The 21,745-nt window shown below is 45.2% G+C and overlaps 2 protein-coding genes across 6 annotated transcripts in view; both read right to left on the bottom strand.

The window, feature by feature from the left end:
- Window positions 1–21,745, bottom strand: part of LOC102146399 (tropomyosin-2-like) — a 133,927-nt gene that overhangs the window by 46,726 nt on the left and 65,456 nt on the right.
- Window positions 144–20,262, bottom strand: LOC102145632 (uncharacterized). Of its 5 annotated transcripts, none has more exons than XM_065535912.2 (5): window positions 17,232–20,262; window positions 16,657–16,755; window positions 12,525–12,862; window positions 8,947–9,073; window positions 144–2,533 (listed from the first exon to the last, which is right to left on the bottom strand). In XM_065535912.2, the coding sequence occupies exons 3-5, from the start codon at window positions 12,537–12,539 to the stop codon at window positions 267–269; spliced, it is 2,409 nt and encodes an 802-aa protein (XP_065391984.1). In that variant the 5' UTR covers window positions 12,540–12,862; window positions 16,657–16,755; window positions 17,232–20,262; the 3' UTR covers window positions 144–266. The 5 variants fall into 5 exon arrangements, with proteins under 5 accessions (XP_065391984.1, XP_065391983.1, XP_065391981.1 ...); XM_065535911.1 differs by having other exon boundaries at window positions 12,775–12,862; window positions 16,690–16,755; XM_065535909.1 differs by having other exon boundaries at window positions 12,775–12,862; window positions 20,218–20,262.

Raw genomic sequence — 21,745 nt, 5'->3', positions numbered from 1 at the left:
CACATTTTTTGTATTTTTAGTAGAGACGGGGTTTCACTGTGGTCTCGATCTCCTGACCTTGTGATCCGCCCGCCTCGGCCTCCCAAAGTGCTGGGATTATAGGCTTGAGCCACCGCGCCCGGCCTCTCCTACGTCTTTCAAGGTTTGATGTGTGACTGAAAACTTTGTGACATTCTTCACATTTGTAAGCTTTCTCTACAGTATGAATTCTCCTGTCTTTCAAGGCTTGATTTGCGACTGTAAACTTTGTCACATGCTTCACATTTCTAAGTCTTCTCTCCAGTGTGAATTCTATGATGACCTGCAAGGTGTGCTTGTTGATTAAAAACCTCACCACATTCATTACACTTGTAAGGTTTTTCTCCAGTATGAAGTCTACGATGGCATGTAAGGTATGATTTCTGACTAAAGTTCTTGCCACATTCATTACATTTGTAAGGTTTCTCTCCAGTATGAAGTCTACGATGGCAAGTAAGGTTTGACTTCTGACTAAAGGTCTTGTCACATTCATTACACTTGTAAGGTTTCTCTCCAGTATGAAGTCTACGATGGCATATAAGGGATGACTTCTGACTAAAGCTCTTGTCACATTCGTTACACTTGTAAGGTTTCTCTCCAGTATGAAGTCTATGATGGCATGTAAAATATGACTTCCGACTAAAAGTCTTGCCACACTCATTACACTTGTATGGTTTCTCTCCAGTATGAATTCTCCTATGTCCTTCAAGGTTTGATTTCACACGGAAAGCTTTGTCACATTCTTCACATTTGTAAGGTTTCTCTCCAGTATGAAGTCTACGATGGCATGTAAGGGATGACGTCCGGCTGAAGGTCTTGCCACATTCATTACACTTGTAAGGATTCTCTTCAGTATGAATTTTCTGTTGGATTTCAAGGTTTGATTTGAAACTGTAAGCTTTGTCACATTCTTCACATTTGTAAGGTTTCTCTCCAGTATGAAGTCTACGATGGTGTCTAAGGGTTAACTGCTGATTGAAGGTCTTGCCGCACTCATTACACTTGTAAGGTTTCTCTGCAGAATGAAGTCTACGATGGCATGTGAGGGATGACTTGTGACTAAATGTCTTGCCACACTCATTACACTTGTAGGGTTTCTCTCCAGTATGAAGTCTACGATGGCATGTAAGGTATGACTTCCGACTAAAGGTCTTGCCACACTCATTACACTTGTATGGTTTCTCTCCAGTATGAATTCTCCTATGTCTTTCAAGATTTGATTTGAAACGGAATGCTTTGTCACATTCTTCACATTTGTAAGGTTTCTCTCCAGTATGACGTCTACGATGGCATGTAAGGGATGACGTTCGGCTAAAGGTCTTGCCACACTCATTACACTTGTAAGGATTGTCTTCAGTATGAAGTTTCTGATGTATTTCAAGGTTTGATTTGAAACTGTAAGCTCTGTCACATTCTTCACATTTGTAAGGTTTCTCTCCAGTATGAAGTCTACGATGGCATGTAAGAGATGACTTGTGCCTAAAGTTCTTGCCACACTCATTACACTTATAAGGTTTCTCTCCAGTATGAAGTCTATGATGGCATGTAAGGGATGACTTCTGCCTAAATGTCTTGCCACACTCATTACACTTGTATGGTTTCTCTTTAGTATGAAGTCTACGATGGCATGTAAGGATTGACTTCTGCCTAAATGTCTTGCCACACTCATTACACTCATATGGTTTCTCTTCAGTATGAATTCTCCTATGTCTTTCAAGGTTTGATTTGAAATGGAAAGCTTTGTCACATTCTTCACAATTGTAAGGTTTCTCTCCAGTATGAAGTCTACGATGGTATGTAAGGGATGACGTCTGACTGAAGGTCTTGTCACACTCATTACAACTGTAACGTTTCTCACCAGTGTGACATCTACGATGGTCTACAAGGTATTGTTTCTGATTAAAGAGCTTGCCACATATATCACATTTATATTGTTTCTCTCCTAAATGGATTATCTGATGTTTCCTTAAGAGTGATCTATTACTAAAGGCTTTGCCACTCTCATCACATTGGAAAGATTTTTCTCTCATATGTACTTCCTGTTTCTGTGTAAATAATGAAGAATTCTGGAAATTATTCCCATAGTTATTAGATATATGGGTTTTGGGCCTACAACAATTTCTTTGGGTTGTTGAAACTGAGGAAGCATCATTGACAGACCTCTCAAGTTGATTATCAATTTTCTCTTCGGTGTGAAATATATGTAGTTCAGGCAAATGTGAATGAAAGCTTAATCCAAGCTGATCTTTAATAGGCTTGTTTCCAGCATGTCTTTGATCATATCGGTCTGTACTACCTGTCAACTTTTTTATTTTTGTCATGGGTGCTTCATGGCCATTTCTTTCATCTTCTTGCCACTGAAACTCTAAGTCATGAATATCTTTATCAACATCCTGGAAGCAATAATCTCCAATTTGATGACTTTCATGTCTTTGCAATGTCCCTGTGTGGAACACTTCTCTATTGCTTTGCGCTGTTGACAAGAACTCCTTCATCTTGCATTTGGAAGAGATATCTACAAAACACAAACACCAAAAGGTTTCAAATTAAGTACAGATGGCAAATAATGCTGAAATGTGTAAATACGACACAAAAAACAATACTTATTTTAAACTTTCCAAACATGACCCTCAAAGTTTAGGAACAGAAAAGCGTATGATTTTTTAACAAATAAAGGGCAATTACATGTGCTTCAGATTATTTTTACGGAAGCCTATTTCCAATATCATGACAAAACACTGACAGGGCACAAACATGTGTAGTCTAAAGTAAGAAATATTTTTCCATTGTGACCCTAAAGTGTCTAACAGTTTGCAAAACACATCACTGTCACATCAATGAAAAGTATATATTCTTCATATTTACGGCATATTTACTGTATACAAAAAAATGCTAAAGGACCACATGATATACTATATTGGTAAATAATCCACAACAACCACATATAAGGATAACCAAAATCAATGGCAATTCTATGTTGTCAAACAATCATAGCACTGAGAAGATAAGAAAAGATTACAAAATTTAGCCAGGTATGATGGCCCACGTCTGTAGTCCCAGCTACTTGGGAGGCTGAGGCACAAGAATCGTTTGAACCCAAGAGGTAGAGGTTGCAGTGAGCTGAGATTGCACCACTGTACTTCAGTTTGGGAGACAAAGTGAGACTCCGTCTCAAAAAAAAAGTTAATACAATGTTTTTCTGTAGTCCCGGCTACTCGGGAGGCTAAGGCAGGAGAATGGCGTAAACCCGGGAGATGGAGCTTGCAGTGAGCTGAGATCCGGCCACTGCACTCCAGCCTGGGCGACAGAGCAAGACTCCGTCTCAAAAAAAAAAAAAAAAAATACAATGTTTTTCTGAATAACTGTCATAAAATTACCTAAATCCATGCAGAAAATGCATGTCGTGACATTTGAAATTTTTTTTTAGTTTTTATATTTTTGAGACAAATGTTTGCTGTGTCACAATGGGCTGGAGTTCAATGCTGCCTGATCTTGGCTCACTGCAACCTCCACCTTTTAGGTTCAAGGCACACACCACCATGCTTGGCTAATTTTTGTATTTTTAGTGGACATAAGGTTTCAACATTTGGCCAGGCTGGCCTCGAACTTTTGACCTCAAGTGATCCACCTGCCTCAGCCTCCCAAAGTCCTGGGATGGCATGCGTGAGCCACAGTGTCCAGTGGCACTTTGTGACATTAACTAGTGGACTGTATCAGTTATATTGTATACCGATACTGAAAAGCCTTATGTACGGTCATAAAATTTAATTAGTAAAATATTGTAATCCATAAAACCAGCAAGCAAATAATAAGTAGATTTATACAAACTGCAAAATTCTAAACAATTCCCTGTTAAGAAAAATGCCAAACTTCTACTTACAATGAGCACACAATATAAGAACTGAAATACATGTTAAGATCACTACCTTCTGATTTATGAGGTCAAAAAACTACACAGCATTATAAGGAATAACAATTGACTAACGGTCGGGCACGGTGGCTCAGGTCTGTAATGCCAGCACTTTGGGAGGCTGAGGCGGGCAGATCATGAAGTCAGGAGTTCGAGAGTAGCCTGGCTAACATGGTGAAATCCCAACTCTACTAAAAATACAAAAAAATTAGCTGGTCGTGGTGGTGGGTGCCTGTAATCTCAGCTACTTGGGAGGCTGAGGCAGGAGAATCATTTGAACACGGGAAGTGGAGGTTGTAGTGAGCCGAGATCGCACCATTGCACTCCAGCCTGAGTGACAGGGTGAGACTTCATCTCAAAAAAAAAAAAAAAAAAAAAAAAGAATGACTAACACTGTCAGAGGGTGCAATTACCATGTCACAACTATATTTATGAAACAGCCAGGCAATACAGCAATTCTATATATATATGCATTGTTGGCCTTAATTATCTAGTTCACTATGCACAAAATATAAAACATAGAATGTGTGCTGGGAAAATGTTTAAACTGAGATCAGAGAAAACATTTTATAAATCAAATTGCACAATAAAAACATAAAAAATATGATGCAGGCTCCCTGGTATTAATGTTCTTCTTGGCCAAAAGCCATTTTCAGAGTTCTTATTCTCCAATAGGATTTTCCAGCAGATGGGGCCTTTGAGAGAATTTGGTCATGGGTGTTGACTACTCATGAATAGGACTTGTGCTTTTATAAGAAGAGATATTAAAGAGCTCGTTTTCTGTTCCTCTTTCCCCTGTGTCAGGGCACGGCAGGAAGATGGCTGGACTAAACCATGAAGAAGGCTCTCACCAGCAACCAATTTGGCTGTCACCTTGCTCTTGGATTTTTCACTTTCCAAATTCATGAGAAATAAATTTCTATGTCTGAAGCCTCCTAGTTTAAGCTGTTTCTTTTCCTGTTTGTTTTTGAGACCGAGTCATGCTCTGTCACCCAGCCTGGAGTGTAGTGGCAGGATTTTCCTGCCTCAAGAGATTCTCCCACCTCAGCCCGGAGTCTCACTTTGTCACCTGGACTGGAGTGCAGTGGGGCAATCTTGGCTCACTGCAACCTCCACCTCCCGGGTTCAAGTGATTCTCCTGCCTCAGCCTCTCAAGTACTTGGGATAACAGCCATGCGCCACCATGCCCAGCTAATTTTTGTATTTTTGGTAGCAACGGGGTTTCACCATGTTGGCCAGGCTGGCCTCGAACCCCTAAACTCAGGTGATCTGCCCCTCTCAGCCTCCCAAAGTGCTGGGATTACAGGTTTGAGCCACCACACCCGGCCAATTTCTTGTATTTAGTAGATTCGAGGTTTGATCATGTTGGCCAGACTGTTCTCAAACTCGTGATTTCCAGTGATCCGCCCACCTTGACACCCCGAACTGCTGGGATTAGAGGCATGAGTCACCTCGGCTGGCCAGTCTAAGCTACTTGTGACAGGACAGTGAAATGACTGAGACAGGAACAGGAGCATCTCATCATCAATATCACCGAAGACTGACAAATCTGATTAAACAAAGGAAGTTTAGAGCCTGTACTATAAATCTTCCAATGCTTGAAGGCATCTATAGCAATAACATGTTTTAAAAACTTTGAGGCGGCCGGGCGCGGTGGCTCAAGCCTGTAATCCCAGCACTTTGGGAGGCCGAGACGGGCGGATCACGAGGTCGGAAGATCGAGACCATCCTGGCTAACATGGTGAAACCCCGTCTCTACTAAAAAATACAAAAAAAAAAACTAGCCGGGGGAGGTGGCGGGCGCCTGTAGTCCCAGCTACTGGGGAGGCTGAGGCAGGAGAATGGCGTAAACCCGGGAGGCGGAGCTTGCAGTGAGCTGAGATCCGGCCACTGCACTCCAGCCTGGGCGGCAGAGCGAGACTCCGTCTCAAAAAAAAAAAAAAAAAAACTTTGAGGCTTGCCAGGCATGGTGGTTCACACCTGTAATCCCAGCATTTTGGGAGGCTGACACAGGAGGATCAGGAGGTCAGGAGATTGAGACCATCCTGGCTCACACAGTGAAACCCCATTTCTACAAAAAAGTAAAAAAGAAAAAATTAGCCGGGTGTGGTGTCATGTGCCTGTAGTCCCAGCTACTTGGGAGACTGAAGCAGCAGAATCACTTGAACCCGAGAGGCAGAGGTTGCAGTTGGCCAAGATCGTACCACCACACTCCGGCCTGGGTGACAGACCAAGACTCTGTCTTAAAAAAAAAAAAAAAGAAAGAAAGAAATGAAAGAAGTCCAAAGAGCAACTCCAACCCACAAACATATATAAAGTTTTCCAGTAAAGGTAAATAAAAAGACAGAGAGGCCAGGCACGGTGGTTCACACCTGTAATCCCAGCAGTTTAGGAGGCTGAGGTTGGTGGATCACTCGAGGGCGGGGGCTCCAGACCAGCCTGACCAAAAAGGAGAAACCCTGTGTCTATTAAAATACAAAATTATGGCTGGGCGCGGTGGTTCATGCCTGTAATCCCAGCACTTTGGGAGGCCAAGGCGGGTGGATCATGTGGTCAGGAGATCGAGACCATTCTGGTTAACACGGCAAAACCTCGTCTCCACTAAAAATACAAAAAATTAGCCGGGTGTAGTGGCGGGTGCCTGTAGTCCCAGCTACTTGGTAGGCTAAGGCAGGAGAATGGCGTGGAGCTGAGATCGCGCCACTGCGATCCAGCCTGGTCGACAGAGCAAGACTCCGTCTCAAAAAAAAAAAACAAGGCCGGGCGCGGTGGCTCAAGCCTGTAATCCCAGCACTTTGGGAGGCCGAGACGGGCGGATCACGAGGTCAGGAGATCGAAACCATCCTGGCTAACACGGTGAAACCCCGTCTCTATTAAGAAATACAAAAAACTAGCCGGGCGAGGTGGCGGGCGCCTGTAGTCCCAGCTACTCGGGAGGCTGAGGCCGGAGAATGGCGTGAACCCAGGAGGCGGGGCTTGCAGTGAGCTGAGATCCGGCCACTGCACTCCAGCCTGGGCGACAGAGCGAGACTCCGTCTCAAAAAAAAACAAAAAAACAAAAAAACAAAATTAGCCAGGCATGGTGGCACACGCCTGTAATGCCAGCTACATGGGATACTGAGGCAGGAGAATCACCTGAACCCAGGAGTTGGAGGTTGGAGTGACCCGAGATTGTGCCATTACACCCCAGCCTGGGCGATAAGAACAAAACTTCATCTCATCAACAAATAAATAAATGAATAGGAAAATAAAAGGACAGATACACAAACTGGTGTAAGTATACCTTTTCTTCATAATTCAACTTTTTTTCTGTTGTTTAGAAGAAAAAAGCATGAAAAAACACGGTACATATATGTTAATGAAAATGCAACATACACAGAAATAATTCTGACATAAACATAGGTCTAGTAGAGAAAAAGTAGTTTTTGCAGGTTATGGATTTTTTTTTTTTCTTCTTTGAGACAGAGGCTCGTGCTGTCATCCAGGCTGGAGTGCAGTGGCGCAATCTCGGCTCACTGCAACCTCTACCTCCCGGGTTCAAGTTACTCTCCTGGGTTAGACTCTTGAGTAGCAGGATTATAGGCGCCCACCACAGTGTCCAGCCAATTTTTGTATTTTAGTAGAGACGGAGTTTCGCCATGTTAGCCAGGCTGGTTTTTTTTTTTGAGACAGAGTCTCGCTTTGTCGCCCAGGCTGGAGTGCAGTGGCCAGATCTCAGCTCACTACAAGCTCTGCCTCCCGGGTTTACGCCATTCTCCTGCCTCAGCCTCCCGAGTAGCTGGGACTACAGGCGCCCGCCACCTCGTCCGGCTAGCTTTTTGTATTTTTTAGTAGAGACGGAGTTTCACCGTGTTAGCCAGGATGGTCTCGATCTCCTGACCTTGTGATCCGCCCGTCTCGGCCTCCCAAAGTGCTGGGATTATAGGGGTGAGCCACTGGGGCACAAGGATCGTTTGAGCCCGAGAGGCGGAGCTCACTGTGGTGAGCCAAGACCGTACCGCTGAACTGTAGCCTTGGTGACAGAGTGAGACTCCATCATAAATAAACAAACAAAAAGGAAATAAGAAGGGAGTCAAAGCAAGTCTACACAAAAAAGCAATTAAACACAAAAAGTAGGAAATGAGAAATGAAGAACCAAAAAAACCTACAAGAAATACAGATAATATGTAACAAAATCACAAAGGTAAGGTCTTCTCCATCAGTAATACTTCAGCTGTAAGTATTTAACTCTGCACTCAGAAGGCAAAGTCTGGCTCAATGAACAGGAACCAACTATGTGTTGTCTACAAGAAACTCATAGACTCATATTAGCCTTAAGGACACACATATGCAAATATTTTATTTTATTTTATTTATTTTTTTGAGATGGAGTCTCACTTGTCGCCAGGCTGCAGTGCACTGGCGATCTTGGCTCACTGCAAACTGATTCCTAGGTTCATGCAATTCTCCTGCCTCAGCCCCCTAAGTAGCTGGCTTTACAGGCCAGTGCCACCACACACGGCTAATTTTTGTATTTTTAGTAGAGACCAGGTTATACCGTGTTGGCCAAGCTGGTCTTGATCTCCTGACCTCGTGATCCGCCCACCTCGGCCTCCCAAAATGCTGAGATTACAGGCATGAGCCACCACACCCGGCTGCACGTATGCAAAAATCTTAAAAATAAAAGCCCATAATTAGGTATGGGGTTTGGCGCCTGTAATCCCAGCTACTCGGAAGACTGAGGAGGATTTCTTGAGCTCAGGAGATCAAGACGGATTTCAACAACACAGGAAGACCCCGTCTGGAAAAAAAACAACTAAAAATTTGCCCAACATGTTGGCATACACCTGTACCAGCTACTGGTGGAGGCTGAGGTGGGACAATCACCTGAGCCCAGGAATTCAAGACTGCAGTGAGCTATGATCCCACCACTTCACTCCACCCTGGGGGGACAGAGCAAGACTTTGTATCTAAAAAAAAGATAAAATACAAAGATACGCAAGGGGACATCCCCACTTCTGGAAGGAAATTATCCTCACCCAGGGAGACCAGGTTCCTATAATTCTCCACCATCACGTCCCTGTACAGAGTCCTCTGAGCAGGGTCCAGACATTTCCACTCCTCTTGAGAGAATTCTATGGCCACGTCCCTGAATGTCAATAGACCCTGAAAGGAAAACAAATTTTAACCAAATGGTTATGGGCGGAATTCTTATCTTTACAGAAAATGAGAAGAAAGAAAGGTGAAAGCATGGATTTAAATGCAGTGAATATTCTAACAAATCTGCGTAAGGGATTTCTCACCACACTTTGTCCTCCCAGTTGTGTTTTACTAAACTTTTATTTTTTTTTTGAGGTGGAGTCTCGGTCTGTCACTCAGGCTGGAGTGCAATGGTGCAGTCTCCTCTCACTGCAACCTCCACCTCCCAGGATCAAACGATTCTCCTGCCTTAGCCTCCTGAGTAGCTGAAATTACAGGCACACGCCACCAGGACCAGTTAACTTTTGTATTTTTAGCAGAAATGGGGTTTCACCACATTGGCCAGGTTGGTCTCAAATCCCTGACCTCGTGATCCACCTGACTCCGCCTCTCAAAGTGCTGGAATTACAGGCGTGATCCACCGTGCCCGGCCAAGAAACTTTTATTGACACACCAAGTGACATTCAGTATCTAGATGAGACAGAGTATGGGTGATGTCTTCAGAGATGACAACATTCACAATGAAAGATCAGAAACTAGTATCTGGCTGGGCACAGTGGCACATGCCTGTTATCCCAGCTCCCTGGGAGGCTGACACAGCAGAATTGCTTGATCCTGGGAGGTAGATGTTGCAATGATCCAAAATCACACCACTGCACTCCAGCTTGGGGAACAGAGACTCCATCTCAAAAAAAAAAAAAAAAAAAAAATCAGCCAGGCATGGTGGCAGGCACCTGTAGTTCCAGCTACTGGGGAGCCTGAGGTATGAAGGTGGTTTGAGCCTGAGGGTGGAAGTTGCAGTGAGCTAAGATCATGCCACTGTGCTCCAGCCTGGGCAACACAGTGAGACCCAGTCTCAAAATAAAATACATGAAAACTAGATTACTCAAAGTATGAAAATTCATTTTATATATGTATATAATATATATAATATATATGTATATATAACAAATATATAAATATTTGTTAGATATAATGTATATTATATATACATAACAAATATAAATATTTGTCATATATAACAAATATATAAATACCCATTATATATAATATGTTATATATGTATAATATAGGTTATATATATATAAAACAAAATAATGAAGCCTACACAGACTCACAAAAAACTAGATGTTAATACTAAGGGTTGTCACTTTCCCCAGATTTTCAAACTGTAAAAGTTGTTCAAAATATATACATTTGCGTGTGTATATGTATATGTGTACGTGTGTGTGTGTTTATATATATAAAGGCTTTAAAAATATAAAAAGTAGCAAGTTTTGTTTAACTGAAGAGGAATCTCATCTTGCTGGAAAAGGACACTTCGGCAATTGGGGGCGGCGGGGGGGGGGGGGAATCTTGTGGGATCTAAGAAAACAGGAAATGCCCCATCCTAGAGGAAGCAATCACCTTTCACCTGCCTGACCTGGAGGAATGTTCAGATATCTGTAGGAATGCAGGCGTGTGCAGAGGCAGCCACTATGGCACTCTTTATACAGGGAAAAATCTCAAAGGACCCACATGTTTTCGTTCAGCCAGTTTCCAATGCAGATGGCAAAGAGCAAGCTAGCCATGTTTACTAACAGGACAACACGTGAATTCACAACCAGCAGAATCAAATATCAAAGTACAATATTTACTAAAACACAAAGAAGAAAACAACAGACTCTGGGGTCTACTTGAGGGTGGAGGGTGGAGAGGAAGGAGGCGGCAGAAAAAATAACTATTGGGGGCCAGACGCGGCGGCTCATGCCTGTAATCCCACCACTTTGGGAGGCCGAGGCAGGTGGATCACCTGTCAGGAGTTCAAGATCAGCCTGGCCCAACATGGTGAAACCTGTCTCTACTAAAAATACAAAAATTAGCAAGGCATGGTAGAAGGCCTCTGTAATCTCAGCTACTGGGGAAGCTGAGGCAGATGAATTGCTTGAACCTGGGAGGCAGAGGTTGCAGCGAGTTCACATCATGCCATTATACTCCAGCCTGGGCAACAAGAGCAAAACTCAGTCTCAAAAAAATAAATTAATTAAAAATAACTTTTGGGTACGGGGCTTAACACCAGAGTGAAGAAATAATCTGTACAACAAACCCCGATGACACTAGTTTACCTGTGTAACAGACCTTCACATGTAGCCCCAAATCGAAAGTGAAAACAGAAATATAAAAACTTTTTTTCTTTTTTTTTTTTGAGACGGAGTCTTGCTCTGTGCCCAGGCTGGAGTGCAGTAGCACAATCTCTGCAATGTCCTACTGCAATGTCTACTGCAACGTGCACCTCCCAGGTTCAAGCGATTCTCCTGCCTCAGCTTCCTGAGTAGCTTGGATTATAGGCACGTGCCGCCATGCCCAGCTAATTTTTGTAAAAAACTTTTTTTAAAAAATTTATTGTAGAATTTTTTCTAAAGTCTCATAATGATGCAGAAATACACGTGTACAAGACTTGCTCTGATGCCTGGCACAAAACTGACAGTAGTGGCTCCCCAGTGAGGCTGGAAGGAGGGTGGAGGACATGACTGGGAACAGAGATGCCTTATGGCCAAGGGTCTAAGCTGCAGCTTTGCTTGGAGTTTTACCACAAAAAAAATATACTCATCATGTGATGTTTAAATAGAAAAAGTATATATTTAATAATAATTGTTGGGGCTGGGCACGGTGGCTTGCACCTGTAATCCCAGCACTCCAGGAGGCTGAGGTGGGCAGATCACCTGAGGTCAGCAGTTTGAGACCAGCCTGGCCAACATAGTGATACCCATCACTAATAAAAATACAACAAAATTAGCTGGGCATGGTGACGTGTGCTTATAATTCCAGCTACTCGGGAGGTTGAGGCAGGAGAACTGCTCGAACCTCGAAGGTGGAGGTGGCTGTGAGCCAAAATCATGTCACTGCACTTCAGCCTGGGCGATAGAGCAAGACGACGTATATTTGAAATATAATAACATTATCATAATATAATAATAATAATGATAATAAAAATTGTAACCATTTTTACTGAAAACACCTGTTTCACAAGCCTCTCCATAGTAACATCACAGTCTCCATGAGCTTAATGTGCTAAGAATGGTTTAATGAATCTCCTATTATTTAGGTTGACTTCATATTCTTAAAATAATGATGGAATAAAACACCTTGTATCATTCGTGTCTGTGTACAAACTTTCCATTCTAATTAGTAAGATTTTTGGAGTCAGAAACACAGTAACTCACTCAATTACCTAAAAGTGTAGTAAAAAATCAGGCAGAAAACATTTCTCCGTATTGATCTCCTTTTCTAGAATTTACCATGTATGTTGTGCACATGAATACGTGACTTCCAGTGGCAGCTGCTCTAATCCTGGTCCACAGAGACCTGACAGTGCATCCAGATGTGGCCCCTGAACAATCCCTGCTGCCCAACAGCACTGACACCACGGGACCCTCACCCCGTCTCCATCCATGTCTGGTGTGAGCCCTTCCCAGGACAACAACCACTGCAGCCTCCTTCCAAGTTCATGCCACTGGGTCACAAGAGACGGAATCTAAGCGAGACGAGAGGGACTGAGGGAAGGCACGGGTGAGTGTGAGCAAACCTGTCAGGCAGGACGCTTCAGACTCAGAGAAGATTCCCAACTCCAAGGCCCAGCGTTTCTGAAAGGAAGGAGACAGAACAATCCACCGAGAATATCATCTCACCTGAGGAAGAGCCATCCCTGACTCCTTTGCTTTCCTCTTCCTCTTCCAGATTTCTTCCTCACATACCAAGAGTGTTTAGAAATCAATCCTGAATGTTAGAAACATGTTGTTTATTGCTCAGAATCAAGAAACCCCCTCCCTGTAACGCAATGAAACATACAAAGGAGACCTCACCCTGGGAAATATGGTCCCCTGTGCTGCCCACCACACCAGGGATGATAAACTCCTACAGGAAAACTCCCGCTTCTCTCCTGAAGGAGCCCACACATATGCTGCAGCAGTGGGGAGCTGGGCTGGAATGAGCTCTGCTGCCTGACCCAGCCCTGGGTCCCCAGACCCACCCCTGACCAAACCCCATGCAGATGCTAGGTGTGGTGACTCATGCCTGTCATCCCAGTACTCTGGGAGGCTGAGGCAGATAGATCTTTTGAACTCAGGAGTTTGAGACCAGCCTGGGTAACATGGTGAAACCCCATCGCTACCAAAAATACAAAAACTTAGCCAGGCATGGTTGTGCACATGTGTGTCCGTGGTCCCAGCTACTTAGGAGGCAGAGGTGTGAGGATCACTTGGGCTCAGGAGTTCAAGACCAGCCTGGCCAACACAGTGGTACCCTGTCTCTACTAAAAATAAAAACTGAGCCAGGCACGGTGGCTCATGTCTGTAATACTAGCACTCTGGAAGGTCAAGGAGGGTGGATTACTTGAGGTCAGAAGTTTGAGACCAGGCCGAGCGCGGTGGCTCAAGCCTGTAATCCCAGCACTTTGGGAGGCCGTGATGGGCGGATCACGAGGTCAGGAGATCGAGACCATCCTGGTAACATGTTGAAACCCCGTCTCTACTAAAAAAAAATACAAAAAACTAGCCAGGCGAGGTGGCGGGCGCCTGTAGTCACAGCTACTCGGGAGGCTGAGGCAGAAGAATGGCGTAAGCCTGGGAGGCGGAGCTTGCAGTGAGCTGAGATCCGGCCACTGCACTCCAGCCTGGGCGACACAGCGAGACTCTGTCTCAAAAAAAAGAAGTTTGAGACCAGCCTGGCCAACATGGTGAAACCCCATCTCTACTAAAACTAAAAAAAGTAAGTGGGCTTGGCGGGTGTCTGTAATCCCGGCTACTCAGGAGGCAGGGGCAGGAGAATCGCTTGAACCCAGGAGTTGGCAGTTGCACTGAGCCGAGATCATGCCACTGCACTTCAGTCTAGGGTGACAATGTGAGACTCAAAAACAAAATAAAATAAAAATATAATAATTAGCCGGGTGTGGTGGCACACTCCTGTAATCTCAGCTACTTGGGATGCTGAGGCACAAAAATCACTTGAACCCAGGAAACAGAGGTTGCAGTGAGCCTAGATCATCAGACTGCACTCACAGCCTAGATAACAGAGACTCTGTCTCAAAAAAAAAAAAAAAAAAACACGTTTCTCATGTGATAGATGAGTGAGGTGTGTCTGAATTCTTACATGGGGCCTGGAAGGGCGAATGGGAAGGGTTGGTCTTTATCACCCCTACCTTTGAAAATTAGAGAAGCATCTTTCACATGCCTGGGCCAAAGAAACTTCTTTACAAGGTTCTGATGCCACTGATTCCCAACATTTAAATTTGCCTTACAAGAAAAGCACAGTAACGTTTATAAAATGCAGAAGTGCGAATACACAGCTATTGACCTTGAAAACAGGGAAAGAGGGTCATCTGTGGAACTAAGACATAAGCAAATTTTTTCTTTTTTTTTTTTTTTGAGACGGAGTCTCGCTCTGTCGCCCAGGCTGGAGTGCAGTGGCCGGATCTCAGCTCACTGCAAGCTCCGCCTCCCGGGTTCACGCCATTCTCCTGCCTCAGCCTCCTGAGTAGCTGGGACTACAGGCGACCACCACCTCACCCGGCTAGTTTTTTGTATTTTTTTAGTAGAGACGGGGTTTCACCGTGTTAGCCAGGATGGTCTCGATCTCCCGACCTCGTGATCCGCCCGTCTCGGCCTCCCAAAGTGCTGGGATTACAGGCTTGAGCCACCGCGCCCGGCATAAGCAAATTTTTTCAACCAAGAATACATGGGTGGCCAGGTTCCATGTGAGCCGAGATCACACCATTGCACTCCACCCTGTGCAAGAAGAAGGAAACTCCAGCTGAAAAAAAAAGAAAAAGAAAAGAAAAGAAAAAAGAATACATGGGTGCTTTTACAATAGCGTTCCATGTTGGGGAAAAGCTGAGTGTTGGAGAAAAGCTGAGGCAGGGCTTGCTAGTCTGACATAATATAAAAAGAGTCTTGGAACATGAAGGAGTCCAGGGTCTAAAACCCCCTGTGGCCTTTGGAACTCCAAGCTCTGTGCCAAAGGGTGGAAGGCTGCCCTCCGCATTACAATCTAAGCCCAAGGCAGAAAACCCTGAAGGGGGCCGGCCCCTCCACACCTGTGGGTATTTCTCATCTGGTGGGATGAGAGACTGAGAAAAGAAATAAGACACAGAGACAAAGTAAAAAGAAAGAACAGGGGGCCCAGGGGACCGGCACTCAGCGTTCGGAGGAGCTGCGCCAGCACTGGTCTCTGAGTTCCCTCAGTATTTACTCATCACTATCTCTACTATCTCAGGGAGGGGGATGTGGCAGGACTACAGGGTAATGGTGGGGAGAGGGTCAGCAGGAAAATGTGAACAAAGGTCTATGTGTCATAAATAAATTTAAGGAAAGTGCTGTGCCTTGATGTGCACGTGGGCTAGATTGGTGTTTGACTTTACACAAACATCTCCATGCAGTAAAGAGCAGTATTGCCGCCAGCATGTCTCACCTCCAGCCATAAGGTGGTTTTCTCCCATCTCAGAAAATGGAATGTACCATTGGGTTTTACACTGAGACATTCCATTCCAGGACGACCAGGAGATAGATGCCTTCCTCTTATCTCAACTGCAAAGAGACCTCCCTCTTTCACTAATCCTCCTCAGCAAAGAACCTTTATGGGTGTCGGGCTGGGGGACGGTCAGGTCTTTCCCTTCCCATGAGGCCATATCTCAGGCTGTCTCAGTGGGGGGAAACCTTGGACAATACACAGGCTTTCTTGGGCAGAGGTGCCTGCAGCCTTCTGCAGTGCATTGCGTCCCTGGGTATTTGAGACTGGAGAATGGCGATGACTTTTACCAAGCATACTACTTGCAAACACATTTTTAACAAAGCACATCCTGCACAGCCCTAAATCCATTAAACCTTGAGTCAACACAGCACATGTTTCTGTGAGCACAGGGTTGGGGCTACGGTTACAGATTAATGGCATCTCAAGGCAGAAGAATTTTTCTTAGCACAGAAAAAATTGGAGTTTCTTATGTCTTCTTCTTTCTACATAGACACAGCCACAGTCTGATCTCTCATTCTTTTCCCCACAAACCCCTCATGGCTTGGATGGAATCCAGGGCTCAGGAAATAAAATGCCTCATGGCCTCTGGAATGTGCCTAGACTTGCTGGTTCCTTGCTTTTAGCACTTCCAGGCTCAGAAAACGGTTGTATCTTAAACTAGAATAACATGTTCCCCATGATCTCAAGTAGCAGAACATGTTCCATATAAATGCTAAACCACACACCTGTAGATCATGTGCTGGATGCACCACTTCCTTTCAACCCCCACAGTCGTACCACCTGCTTCTTTGTTTGACCACGAATAAATAGTGTGGGCTTCCAGAGTTCGGGTCTTTTGTAGCCTCCATACTAGCGTTGGCCCCCTGGACCCACCTTATGCATCCTTAACTTGTCTTTTCTCATTCCTTTGACTCCACCGGACTTCGTAGCCCCTGCGGCCTGGTGTTGGGTCTGGCCACCCCAACAGTTCCATGCCGATCCATCCCATCTTTCAACATTAGTCCAGAAGGGACCAGAGGGCCTTGAGGGAAGCATGCACTTAATACCTTATAGCTCCTGGGCTCAAGCGATCCTCCTACCTCAGCTTCCTGAGTAGCTGGGATCACAGGGATGAGCCACCAAGTCAGGCAAGAGCAAAACTCCATCTTTAAAAAAAAAAAAAAAAAAAAACTTTTACTTATAACCAGACCACCCACTCAATTACTCAATTTGTGACCAGGAAATAACCAACCTGATGTATGTTACAACCTCAAGTTTTCACCTGGTGAATAGTTTAAAATTCATGCAAGGTCAAAAGAAAGTCCCCTCTTAAACCAAACCAAGGTCCCTCCCTTTTACCGAGGGCCTATTTCTCTGTATTTTGATGCTTGTCCAGCAGCAGACCTAGACTCACCCATCTGTGGTAACCTACCTGTACAGAGATACTATAGAAATGACTATAAATACATATGCATGCCACCTTGTTCCCCTGGGACACCAGAAAAAGATGGTGAGTATTGCATATCGTGGCACCCCAGCACACAACAAAAGCCAATTATGCTTACCGAAATGCCGGCAAAACCAGATTGTGAAACAAAAACCTGTCGTCCTGTAAACTGCACCATTCTAAAGCCAGACTTACCGATGTGGACTGCAGGTTACCCCATACATATCTCTACACACCAATGATTCCGAGTCTTCAAATCATTCCATAAGCACGTAGACCAGAAGTTACCACAGTCTCCTCTTTTAGCTAAAAACCTGTTTGCTCGGGTAGCTGAAAACATTGCTAGCAGCTTAAGCATTTCCTCACGTTGTTTGTAGAAGGACTAACATAGGAGACCAGTGGCCTTAAGAAGCAAAAGAGTTAATGTCACAAGATAATTTAACTCTGACTCTTCCCCCGAACCAATGCTGACATGTTCAAGCGCCTCACTCTTAAAAACTTCCATTATCAGGAGATACTGTGCTGTTCGCTAAAGAAAAGCTTTTAAGACTCAGTAGAAGAATTAACTTGTTTAAGACAGCAGTATTATAATAAAACACTAAAGAAAACTTTGTGGCAAGGCAAGGATGACTCCAGATCACCTCATCCAAATCCATTCTCCTGTTTCTCTTCTCTAAACCGCATCTAGTATCAGCTTGAAGCTCCAAATACCTGGCAAGCACCCTCCAGTCTCTATTAGATCTGTGGGCCTCGCGACTACGGACAGTTGCCAGGAAAGTGTACAAGGGCTTGTGTACTGGAAACCATTAGACCATGTTTCTTCTCACTCCCACTGCAACAGGGAGAACCTTGAAGGTATCCTGTCTACAATAACATTAAAGAAAAAAACAAAAGAGGTATAGACATAAGAGAAGACATAAAAATAGAAGATTAGAAAGACACAAATTGGCCCCCTGAAAGACTAATTCAGTACTCTAGGCCAGCTACCTGGGCACAAGGTAAGTCATAAAGCTACCGCATCCCAATTTACATTCTAATTGCATCACAAAGTTGCAAGCAGTACGTGAAATCATCACTAATGAAACAGCAAATGCATCGACTTACTGGCCCAGCAAGCCACAAAAATGAGAAATGCCATCTACCAACATAGATTAGCTTTAGACTACCTCCTAGCCCAGGAAGGAGGAGTATGTAGAAAGTTTAATCTAACTAATTGCTGCCTAGAAATCCATGACAATAGGAAAGCTTTTATAGAAATAACTGACAGAATTTAAAAATTAGCCCATGTTTCAGTCCACACTTAGACAAAGTAGACTTCTGAGTCCCTCTTTAGAGGCTGGTTTTCCTCCTTCAGTAGATTCAAAACCTTAATAGAAATGGTTCTAGCCATACTAAGAATTTGTTTAATACTCCCTTGCCTCTTACCTCTCCTTGTTAAGAACATTCAATCAACGATAGAAGCAATTGCAACCAGGCAGACTACAACTCAACTAATAGCTCTATGTGAATATCAGCCTGTGCCTGAAGAAGAAAACCTGCTGTTTCATGAAGAATCCAGTAACAGTGATGCTTTCTATTAAAATCTTGTTTATAACAAGCATCTAAGGGAGGAAACTGAGGCAGACAATTAAAAAATCAATATGCATTCATTCACTCCAAGAAAAGTAATGGGCAAGGCAAGGGTTAAAAAGAAAAGAAGAACCAGTTCTCCTCTGCCTAGCAAGCTCACTTCAAGGACAGTTATAAGATAACGCTGTTTGCAAAGTCGAAGCCAAAGGAACGAGCTCCAGACAGCCCCCCACCTTCCCAGAACAAGAGTGAAGAAAAAAAAAGGACAAATATATGTATTTAGCTGTTTTTGTTTTTCTTTCAATGCAGCTACAAGGCCACCAGCGATGGAAGGACACAAGTTACGCTATGCTATAGATTACGTGACCTATCAATGTATGATTAACTGCTTTTATTCTGCAGTTTTGAAACCAAAAAACCCCACTCTGTGTTTGTTGAAATGCTCAGCTTTTTAGATGTAAATCCACTGAGCCAGTGCCTACCTTAAATAAACACCCTTCTGTCTCCCCCATATCAGTCCCTCTAGTCCTGAGTTTCCCAGAACACCATCTCTGCGCCTCCTCTGCTCTCTCCATTAAATTCCCTCTTCCCTGTTATACCGCCCTGACCCCACTCTCTGGCAGCCTCGATCCCCAGGTGTCCTCCCTGCTGTGGTTCTCCCTCTGTTCTCCTTGCCACCAGCACCACTCTGCTCTGTCTGCCCTGGCTCCAAATGCCTTCTCCTCTCCCTCACCCTGATGAGCCTCCCTCTTTGCTGCCCCTCTCCCTACCTTACTGTCCTTCATCTCTCTGTACATCTAGATTTTCTCTACATTTCTCCAGTTGCTTTTCTCCTCCTGCTTTCCTATCGTTTTCTTTTCACTTTTGCTGTCTCTTGGCAAATCCCTCAGCATCCTCTACTTTGCCATCTGTTGTGGGTCTTTCTCATTTTTCTGTCTCAGGTTTTCTATTGCTCTCTCTGTCTCCTGATCCCTTTGGCCCACACAATCACAGAAGGGTTTGGAGTAAGACTCCTGCATCCCGGTGGAGCACATTTTCCAGGGGCTGGAGCTGGGCAGGCAAGAACACCCCGTGTCACAGGACAGGCCCCGGGCACCTCCTCAACGCGGGCTCAGGAGAAGCGGTGACTGTGGTGGGGAGACCTGTGGAGCAGCAGGGCCCCGCACGAGGACGGGGGTGAAGCGGCGATGGCGCCTTAAGACAAGGGTGGGTTCTACAGGATCCCAGGACAAGGCAGAGGACGCGGCCTTCCCGGGACTGGGGCAGCGGCGCTGCGCTCCAGGGGCCTACGAGGGCGAGAATCCACCTATCGGGTGAGGACTTTAAAAAGCGCGGGGCGGGAGGAGTCAGAAAAAGGTTTAGAGCAGGAAAACTACGCGTTAGAAAGTGTATACATTGCCCTATAGCAGAAAGACCCGGGACGGCACCAGCCTCAGGGCGACCTAAAACCCAAAGGAAGCGACCCCCGGCCTCACACGGGGATGTCTCAATTTGCTCTGGGTGAAGGAGGATGGGCGAGAATTTCCAGGTTTGTGGGGATCCCAAGTCCCAGGTACAGAAGAGCCGGAAACCTGGGAAACGCAGACTTAATACAAGACAGGGCGAAACTCACGCGCCGCGGCGGGAGAGTCACTCCACGAGATCCGCTTCCTGGTCTGCGCGAATCTGCGCGCGCAGGACAGAAGCCAGGCCTGGGCGGGACCCGCGAGGAGGTGGGCGGGGCCTGGGCGAGGTAGGGGCGGGGCGCGAGGCGGAGAGACCTTGCGCTTTAGAACCCGCAGCGGGCGGGGCCGGGGCGGGACCTGTGCGCCTCTCAGCCTTGTTCCCAACACCTCTGTTTCCGGGTTTTGGAGGCGAGACCCGCCAGGAAGGCTGAGGCATGATTAAAAAGCCCTGGAATTGTCTGGAACGGGGATGCAAACTACAATGTAAAATTCAAGGCCCGGCCTGGGCGGAAAGTACGATTTCATGCCGACCGCCCACAAAACGGAACAGAAGTTCTCTCCCTTTCTATTCTCCATTCACTCGGGAGGGAGAGTCCACCCTGTGCTCAGCTTCAGAGACTTCCCTGGGACCATCGCCTGGGATGCAGGACGGACTGCTCAGGTCAGCGAGGGAGGACCTGCTGGATAAACACAGCAAAGATGCGGGCGCGGGGGCGGGAGCCTGAGGTCCCAGCTACTCAGGAAGCAGCGGCGGGAGGATTGCTGAGCCTGGGGATCCAGGCCAGCCTGGGCGACAAAGTAACACCCCCTCCCGCAGGGCTCCTTTCGTCTCTCTCTCTCTCTCTTTTTTCTTCATTTTCTTTTAACATTTTAAAATAAAATTTTGATGGTGTGAGATAGGGATCCAACATTATTCTTTTCCTTGTGGTTATCCAGTTAGTTGTCCCAGCACATTTGTGGAAGAGATCTGTTACTTTATTTATTTACTATTTCTTTTCTTTGGTTTGAGAGAGTATTTCTCTGTCGCCCAGGCTAGAGGGCAGTGGCCCGATAGATCCCATCTGGGCTCACTGCAGCCAATGGACACTCCCCTGCCCACTATGTGGACACAAAAAAGAAATTTACCTCCAGAATCATTCAGGAAATGTCTAAACCCAAAAGCTGCCATTGTCTGTGGGACTCCTCTAGGGAGGAGGAATAAGGTGTTGGCTACAATTAGGTGTCTGATAATCAAATCTGTGGACCTTAACCTGCACCCAGTGATGTAAAATAACAGATAATGGTAAATAAGAGAGAAATTCTCCAGGATTCTAAGTGTAGTCTGCGATAAGAACATCATTCCCATTGCCCCATCCCAGCAGCCGTTCTGTCAGTTCCCACAGGCTGCTACTTGTCTTCAGACACACAAGATCCTGCAGGGAACGTGATGCATGAGCGAGATTTAAAAGGCAGCTGGTAGTCGGTGGGGGGCTGAGATGGGAGGTTCCCTTGAGCCAGGCACCACCATTATAAAGACCAAGAGGACTCAAGCACAGAGAGATGACATGATTTGTGTAAATTCACACCGTGTTTGGGGTGGAATGGGGACTGATCTTGTCTGGGCTGATTTCAGAGTACATTAACCACCATGCTCTATTGCCAAAGCTAGTTAGCAGAGTTCTTCCAATAATGAAGATACATATTTAATTTTTATTT

This window comes from Macaca fascicularis, chromosome 19, assembly GCF_037993035.2.
Source record: "Macaca fascicularis isolate 582-1 chromosome 19, T2T-MFA8v1.1".
Lineage (NCBI taxonomy): Eukaryota > Metazoa > Chordata > Mammalia > Primates > Cercopithecidae > Macaca > Macaca fascicularis.
Note: the sequence above shows the minus strand (reverse complement) of the source record. Positions and strands in the feature narration are given on the sequence as shown.

Coding starts and splice junctions, on each gene's coding strand:
- LOC102145632 (XM_065535912.2), bottom strand. Junction 2,534..8,946: donor TAGGAACCTGGTCTCCCTGG/GTGAGGATAATT, acceptor TGTGTTTTGTAG/ATATCTCTTCCAAATGCAAG.